The following is an 8,548-nucleotide window of genomic DNA, read 5'->3' on the forward strand; positions in this document are numbered from 1 at the left end:
ATAGGAATACTTTAAGATAAAAGTCTGAGACAAGATACTTAAGCTGAAGCCTGATGTTCGTGTTGAGATTTTCTGGGAATAAAAGAAATAAGTTGGGCTTTAGGCTGTGTTAAATAAATCCTATCTTGACGAGACAATTCAGATTTCCATTTATATTCTCAGGTGACCGAGTTATTGATGTAGGATCTGAGTGGAGAACTTTCAGCAATGATAAAGCAACAAAAGATCCATCTCGAGTTGGAGATTCTCAGAATCCTCTTCTGAGTGATGGAGATTTGTCTACTATGATTGGCAAGGTAATAAATCCATTTGGCAGGAAATGCCAGGTGCAGACTGACCAAAGACCTGGAGATTGGAAACTTCGCAAAATTATCAGTCGCTGTTCCAGGGAGGACTCTCTATCGGAGAGTAAGATGAGCCACTGAGGCTAGTGGTACTGACGGCTGCCTTGTTTATTTCTCTGTCTTAAATGGGAGACTAATGCATTGAAGTTACAGACTCTGTATCTTAGGCCCTTGTTTTAATGAAGCAGTTTTGCACAAAAAAATTGAGTACTGTAGGCTCTTTGAGTTCATATTAAAATGTTCCTAGTAATCTTTTCTGTTTTCCCTCAAGATCACTAAGATAAATTGGATGACTGTATCATAGACTATTTGCCAATAATGGTGAATTTATGACTCTCCTAAGCTCTACTTTTCTCATCAGTAAAGTGAGAATACTGCAACCTCAGAGACATTCTGAGGGTTACATGGAAATATGTATAAAGTATCTATACACATGTAGTGTATATAATGTGTTCAGTCAATGGCACCTGCTGCTGTTACATAGAAGCAGTAGCGTAATCTTCCTGGCAGCCTGGCTGGTTGTTGCTCTGCTCTCTGAATTGGAAGTAATAGTGGCATTATTTCAAAGAACTCATCCAGGAAGCATATGCTATTTTAGGACTTAATTTATACTACTGCATAGTCTATTTTTAAGGAATTATGCAAAAGCAGGTCATTTTTTCATGCCCTATAAATTACATACTAAGTTTGAAAAACATGATGTGGGCTAAGTTAAAAAGTTAACAATGAGTATTTAAAAGTAGGTAGTTTCTGCATGTGGCTTTACAGGCTGGAAAAATATATACTAAGAATGTTTTCAAATTTTAAGATTACAACTAATTTAATACTGTTACTTTTTTTAATGTTTACTTTTTTCCAGTAGGAAATACATGATTCAAAGATACATAAAAAGAACAGTAGTTTTCCTCACTCTTGACCCCTAAACTGTTTCTACCACAGTCCCTTTTCCCTGTCAGAAACAGGTAACCACTGCTACTATGTTCTTTTGATTCCTTTGACAATTATTTATGCATTTGTGGCAAAGAAATTTTTTAAGATGCTACATTTGTCATATGTTAAATTTCTGTATGTATTTGGGAATATTTCTGGACTTTTTATCCTTTCTCTAACCTGGTCTTAGTTGTCTAAGGACACACTACGCTATTCTAATATTTGGGAGCATTAGTCGTCTTTTATGGAGAAGGCAATGGCACCCCACTCCAGTACTCTTGCCTGGAAAATCCCATGGATGGAGGACCCTGGTAGGCTGCAGTCCATGGGGTCGCTGGGAGTAGGACACAACTGAGCGACTTTACTTTCACTTTTCACTTTGATGCATTGGAGAAGGAAATGGCAACCCACTCCAATGTTCTTGCCTGGAGAATCCCAGGGACGGGGGAGCCTGGTGGGCTGCCGTCTGTGGGGTCGCACAGAGTTGGACACGACTGAAGCGACTTAGCAGCAGCACCAGCAGTCGTCTTTTATAACCTTTTCAGCATTTTCTTCAGTGGTCTTTTCCATTTAATGTTAGAATAACTTTGTTTATTTAAAAAAAAACAAAAACTTGGTAATTATTTTCACTGTTGGGTTAGATTTATTTTCAAATTGGCTCAGGGAAAACTGACTTCTTAATGAAAAATCTTATCCAGAAATATAGTATGCATTTCCTTAGGTCATATCTGTCCTTCAGTGGGTGTTTTAAAGTTTTCCTTCTAAGTTAATCTAAATATTTTGTCTTTTTTGTTGCTGTTGTAATTGCAGGTTTTTCTTGCATGTTCTGATTGATTTACACGTATGTAGGCTATTGATTTCTGTTAATTTTGACCTTGCCACTCTGATGAATTCATTACAGTTTGAGTGATTTTCTTGAATAATTCTAGGTATATACAGAGATATTATCTGAAGATAGTTTATCAGTTTGGTCTCAGATTTGTACTTGATATCTCTTTCCTGCTGAATTTTAATATAATTGTACTAATACAATTGTTATACAATTACATTTTATAGTTATAATCATGTCATACTGGCTAGTTTTTTTAGTACAGTGTTAGAAAATGGTAGTGACAGGAGGCATTTTTGTCTTCTGACTTTTAGTGGTAATGCTGCTAATGTTTTTCCATTAATCAGTGTGCTGGGTCTGGACTTGGGAGATTTGTTTGCTTACCTTTTTTAAGCACCTTTTGGAGATAATCGTGATTTTCCTCCTAGGTCTGTGAAATTTCATTGTTTATGTTATTCTGTAATAATATTTTTCACTTAAAGTATTTGCTAGAAAAACTCTTTAAAACCACCTTAAAACCTGGTATTTTTTCTTTGAGGAATAGAGGTTGCTCGGGGTAGATTTCTTGGGCAATATGGAGTCAGATTGTGCAAGTTGTTTTCTTGGAATAATTGTTCATTCAGGTTTTCAGAGTTTTTTTTGCATAAGTTATAAAACTTTGTTTTATAGGGTACAGGAGCTGCAAGTTTTGATGAATTTGGTAATTCTAAGTACCAGAATAGGAGAACCATGAGTAGTTCTGATCGGGCAATGATGAATGCATTTAAAGAAATCACTACCATGGCAGACAGAATCAACCTCCCTCGAAATATAGTTGTAAGTTCTTGTCTATATTCTGTAAACTGTGCTGGCTTTGACTTAGCATAATTTTAGTGAACACATGAAAGTTTGCTATTATGGTTAATTAAATGGCCTAGAATTAATTAAACCTAGTTTCTCTGCTATGATGACTTCCCTCATGGCTCAGCTGGTAAAGAATCCACCTGCAAGGCAGGAGACCTGGGTTCGATCCCTGGGTTGGGAAGATCTGCTGGATAAGGGAAAGGCTACCCACCGCAGTATTCTGGCCTGGAGAATTCCATGGATTGTATAGTCCATGGGGTCACAAAGAGAGTCAGACATGACTGAGCGACTTTCACTTTTCTCTGCTTTGAAGGATCGAACAAATAACCTATTCAAGCAAGTGTATGAACAGAAGAGCCTAAAGGGGAGAGCCAATGATGCCATAGCTTCTGCTTGTCTTTATATTGCCTGCAGACAGGAAGGGGTTCCTAGAACATTTAAAGGTAAGTTTTTAATTGTTTAGATAGAAATGTTAATCTATTTCATATTAAAGTGACAGGCCAAAGTCAGCAGCTTAGATGCTTAGTAAATTAAGCTTCCTGGTTACATACAGTAATCCACGTAAGTATCTTTGTAAACAGCACCTTATTTTGTTCCTTGACAAAAATTCTATGATCATATTGATCATGTTCTTTTCAGGCTGTTTTCCCCTGTAAAGTCATGTTAGTCCATGTAAGCCCTGTTAGTAAGGTCTTCTGACTGTATTTTGTGAGCTTTGAGGCCTGGCCTCAGAATCCTTTGTTGCAAGTGTGTACACTGGATGTACAGCAAAGTTTCTGCTCCCAGCACAGGTCTCTACAGGTGAGAGAGTCAAGCCTTAGAATCAATGAAATTTTTTCTCTAGAGTTAGACAGTTTTCATTTTTAGCTAGGTTGAAGGCTTTGATAGAACTAATATTTTTCATGTAGTTTTCAGTTTATGCATGAAAACATTACAGCTTATTCAATGTTGCTGTGATACTTGGACATCTTAGCTTAAGACTATAATTACCCTTCATTCATCCAGGAATATTTTATATGTTTTCTTGTGTCACACTGAAGAGGCAATGGTTCTTGCAGCTAAAACTAAGACTTCTGTTAAATTTATTCTTAGTGTTAGTTGAAATTTTAGAACAGGGTCAAATACTTGATCACATTTTGCTGTTGTCTGTAATTGCAGGGATTGCATGTATGTATGACACTGTGTAACTTGAGAGGCATTCTTTAGTTTGAATATTTTCTTTCATTTTCCTGATATACCCCTTAGAACAGATTAATACATATCAAAGAAATTTTTGATTGATTGAAGAAACTTGGGTGAATTGAAACTTCAGAGAAGTTAATATTTTGAAATAGTAAGACCTACATTTAGCTTTTTCTTTTTTAAAGCTGTTGTAAACATTTAAATTAATTGAGAAATTTTAAATTAGTTTTGTGAGAAGTATCACTGAGAGAATTAGATTGATCTTTAAGGCAGGATAGAATTTTGCAGTATATTACTTTTATAATAAAAAATGATAGATTTATAAGGTGAACTACATGGCCTAGGTGGATTTATTTATTTAAACCTTTTTTGTCTTTTAGAAATATGCGCTGTATCACGAATTTCTAAGAAAGAAATTGGTCGATGTTTTAAACTTATTCTGAAAGCTTTAGAAACCAGTGTGGATTTGATTACAACTGGGGACTTCATGTCCAGGTTTTGTTCCAACCTTTGTCTTCCTAAGCAAGTACAGATGGCAGCGACTCATATAGCCCGTAAAGCTGTGGAACTGGATTTGGTTCCTGGAAGGAGCCCGATATCTGTGGCAGCAGCTGCTATTTACATGGCCTCACAGGCATCAGCTGAGAAAAGGACCCAGAAAGGTAGGATTCTTTATCAGGAAGAGTATTGGTAAAATTGTGAAGGCTGTAGTATGTGATTGTATGTCCATTTTAAGGTATGAAGCAGGTACAGCCATACCTCATTCTGTTGTACCTCACAGACACTGCATTTTTTTTTTTTAACTAATGGAAGATTTATGGCAATTCTGTTTGTTAGATGATGGTTAACATTTTTGTTTTTTAGTAATAAAAGTTTTTTTTTAATTAGGGTATGTGTGTTCTTTTTTTAGACAAAATTATTTTGCACACTTAAGCTACAGTGTAAACATAATTTTTTATTATGTACTAGGAAACCAAAAAATTCATCTGTTTCGCTTTATTGCAATATTGGCTTTATTTTAGGGGTCTGGAAATGAACCTGCAGTTCTCTGAGGTGTGACAGTAAATATCCAGAGCCTATGTTTAAGAGGTAGTTCCTTAGCATCAAAACTTAAGAAAATACAATATTTTGCTTTTAAGTGGCTCATAAATAAAAATATTTTGCGGGCATAACCCCATGTACTTAACTTTTTTGTTCATTTGAATTAAGTAATTTTAGTTCATGCATTTTTTTTTTTTTCATTTTTAGAAGTTGTTTTTATTTGTATCCCCTAAATATTTCTGGCTATTTGGAATAGTCTTTTTCCCCACCTCAAAACTTACCTTTTAAGTCTTGATAGGAGGCAGCCATGCTTTGTTTCTCTGGAGCTGGCATGAACCCTACAGATAGGCACACTATAAATGTGTGCTGAGCATCAAGTTTTGCCTTTCTGTGAAATCTATTCCCTTTCTTCTTTTGTATGCTGTTCACAGTTTCTTCATGAAAATACTGTTCAGCCTTCAGCTATTTTTTAATTTACTGTTGTAGAACTTTCAGACAAATATTAAGTGAATTTCTTTATAAGCATGTATGTGTTAATTCTGTGATCCTCAAAAAGATTTATAAAGAAAGAGAAGCTGTGTGCTGTGCTCTGCCCAGTCACTCAGTTGTGTCTGACTCTTTGCGACCTTTTGGACTGTAGCCCAGCAGGCTCCTCTGTCCATGGGGTTTTTCAGGGGAGAATAGTGGAGTGGGTTGCCATTTTCTCCTCCAGCACAACACACAGCATTCACTAATTAATTACTTCTGTGATCTGCAAAAAGTTTTATAAAGAGAAAGGAGCAGTTGTAAATTTAAAAGTGAGGAAGTGAAATTACTTGCTGCAATAACTGAATGCCTTATTCAGAATAGCCTTTACCTCAGCTTAGGCTGTATGCTCCTATGTTAATAAAAGTAGTAAATTATATAGAAGACGATTAGACAGAAGCAGCCAGCCATTAGGTATTTAAATGTGCCATTATCCATTCCCTTTGGGCTCCACTTGTACTTTTCAAGAAAATTTTGAGTCTTCTTGGAAAATTGAGAAGCTGTGGCTGGGCAGATTGTCCTTACCTTCATTCCTATTAATAGTTGTAAAGTTTATTTTAATCATCTTGACACTTTCTGTTTGTGTTTCACATGATGGGTTTTCTTGAAATATAAGGTCCTTTCTTTCCCTGCCCAGCAGCTAGCTGATATACATACAGTTTATATTCATTGGTATTTATGTCCAGAAAAATAGAATGTAACATAAGGAAATTTAAAATTATTTACTGATGGCTGCATCCACACTTTAAAGCCATAAAATCTCACTGATATCGAACTGGAAAAGATAAAACTCTGAAAGATAAAATGAGGTTGTATTAAAGGGTGTGTTTTAAAAATCTATTTTGATTAAGTATAACTAACCAAATAATTGTCATGTGGCAGTCCTTTGGGACTTCATTTAAAAAAAGAAAAAAGTCACACTTGAGTTTAAATGGTAAATGCAGATCCTTGGATTCTTTAGTATAGAAATAACTCAAATGAGCTCAGTATATATGCTCCAGTATGTGTTTATAATAGTGAAAACCATCTACATCATGCTGTAATATATAGCTATTTGATCTCAGATGTGTTAAATAGAAAAAAGAGTTTGGAGAAAAATATTTATAGTGTGATCCCACTTGGTTTTAACCTTATAAGAACCTCTTAATAGAGGTTTGCTAGGGGAGATATAGGGGAACTTTAAAACACAGAAATAATAAAGTGAATTTCTTTACAAGAATGTATTCGTGGATTACTTTTGTGATCCTCAAAAAAATTTATTGTGGAGAAGTCCATTCTAAATACAGTAAGCAGTATAATAGTTATCACACATTCTGCTATGCCCCGAACTGTTCAGATGTTTTACATATAGTAAAACTTTTTAATGTTAATTCAACAACCCTTCAAGATAATAGATATTGAGACCATTATTGTTGTTACTGTAGCCCTACTTTCTAACTGTTAAAAATATTTTTGTTTTCTTTTTCACTTAGACATTTTATACTACCAGGTCCCAAAATTAGAATGCAGGTAGAAGGGAGTTAGGATGGAAGTTATACTTAATACTTTGATTTTTGTCTCGTAGAGATTGGAGATATTGCTGGTGTTGCTGATGTTACAATCAGGCAGTCGTACAGACTAATCTATCCTCGGGCCCCAGATCTGTTTCCTACAGACTTCAAATTTGACACCCCTGTGGACAAACTACCACAGCTGTAAGTTGAGGAAGCTAATGTGAAATTCCTGTGAACACTGAACTTTGCCTGTTGTACATAGCCTATATCCCAAGTGCTGGATTGAGCCTTTAATAAGGAAAAATGAAAGACATGGTACGCATTCCAGGGCTAAATATAAATTGCTTGGCATTCTAAATGTATATACTAGTGAAACATATTTAATGATTTAAATTTCATATTAAATTTGCTTTCTTTTGTAGCAATCTAGGAAACTGTATTTTGGAAAATATTTGAAATTCTTGAATAAAACATTTTTCAAAACTAAAGTTTTTGTTATATTACATGTAATTTTTAAATTTATATATATAATTACATATAATGCATATTGCAGCTAATAAAGCTGATAGAGGTCCTTGTTTTCCATTACTGTTTTCATATATATTTACTTTTCTTATTTTAATAAAGTTCTGGAAATATACAGGCTTTTGAGGAACCACTATTGAACATACTTAGTTTGCAGTTTGAAAGAGGGTATGTGTGTGATTTTTTAATACTTGGGTATTAATAAGCAAGAAGTGATTAAATAGGGCCTTGAAAGGCACTGGCTTTAGAAATGTAAGGATGTGTAAGTATGTGTTTTTTCTCAGTGAGCTAATTGAGCGGAATATGATGCTAGTAAATAATTAGTAGTAGAGACAGATTTGTTTTCAGATGTTTACATTTTAGTCTATAGAATCTGCATATCTATACTTTGTTATTTTTACATTTTGGATACTCATCAAGCACCCTCCCCCCTCGGTGGTTGTGATGTGAAGATGTTTTGCATATCACTCTTTGATAAACAGTAAGGTTTCTTGTCACGACTGAGCAACTGAACTAACTGCTAGGCAGTGTAAGTGAAGACCAACAACATTTTACCCTTTTGCTAGTTAGGTGGTTGGTACTGGGGCCTTGAATCCATGCTAAACATCTCTGTAAACTGTACTGCTTCAAAATAGGTCTCATGGTTCTTACACATTTGTAAAGAGGTTAACACTAGTTTGGGCTTCCCTGGTGGCTCAGTAAAGAATCTGCCTGCAGTGCAGCAGACCAGGGTTCAATCCCTGGGTAGGGAAGATCCCGTGGAGAAGGCAGTGGCTATCCACTCATGGGCAGAGGAACCTGGTGGGCTCCAGTCCACGGGGTCACAAAGAGTCAGA

General features: G+C 35.4%; 1 protein-coding gene across 1 annotated transcript in view; it reads left to right on the plus strand.

The window, feature by feature from the left end:
- Positions 1 to 7,660, plus strand: part of GTF2B (general transcription factor IIB) — a 31,253-nt gene extending 23,593 nt beyond the window's left edge. Inside the window, exons 3-7 of the mRNA XM_052637560.1 lie at positions 163 to 296; positions 2,773 to 2,919; positions 3,260 to 3,389; positions 4,509 to 4,790; positions 7,259 to 7,660. Of these exons, the coding sequence (XP_052493520.1) occupies positions 163 to 296; positions 2,773 to 2,919; positions 3,260 to 3,389; positions 4,509 to 4,790; positions 7,259 to 7,392 (827 nt within the window). The 3' untranslated portion in view covers positions 7,393 to 7,660. The remainder of the gene's footprint in view (positions 1 to 162; positions 297 to 2,772; positions 2,920 to 3,259; positions 3,390 to 4,508; positions 4,791 to 7,258) is intronic.
- The last annotated feature ends 888 nt before the right edge of the window (positions 7,661 to 8,548 follow it).

This window comes from Budorcas taxicolor, chromosome 3 (genome assembly GCF_023091745.1).
Source record: "Budorcas taxicolor isolate Tak-1 chromosome 3, Takin1.1, whole genome shotgun sequence".
Lineage (NCBI taxonomy): Eukaryota > Metazoa > Chordata > Mammalia > Artiodactyla > Bovidae > Budorcas > Budorcas taxicolor.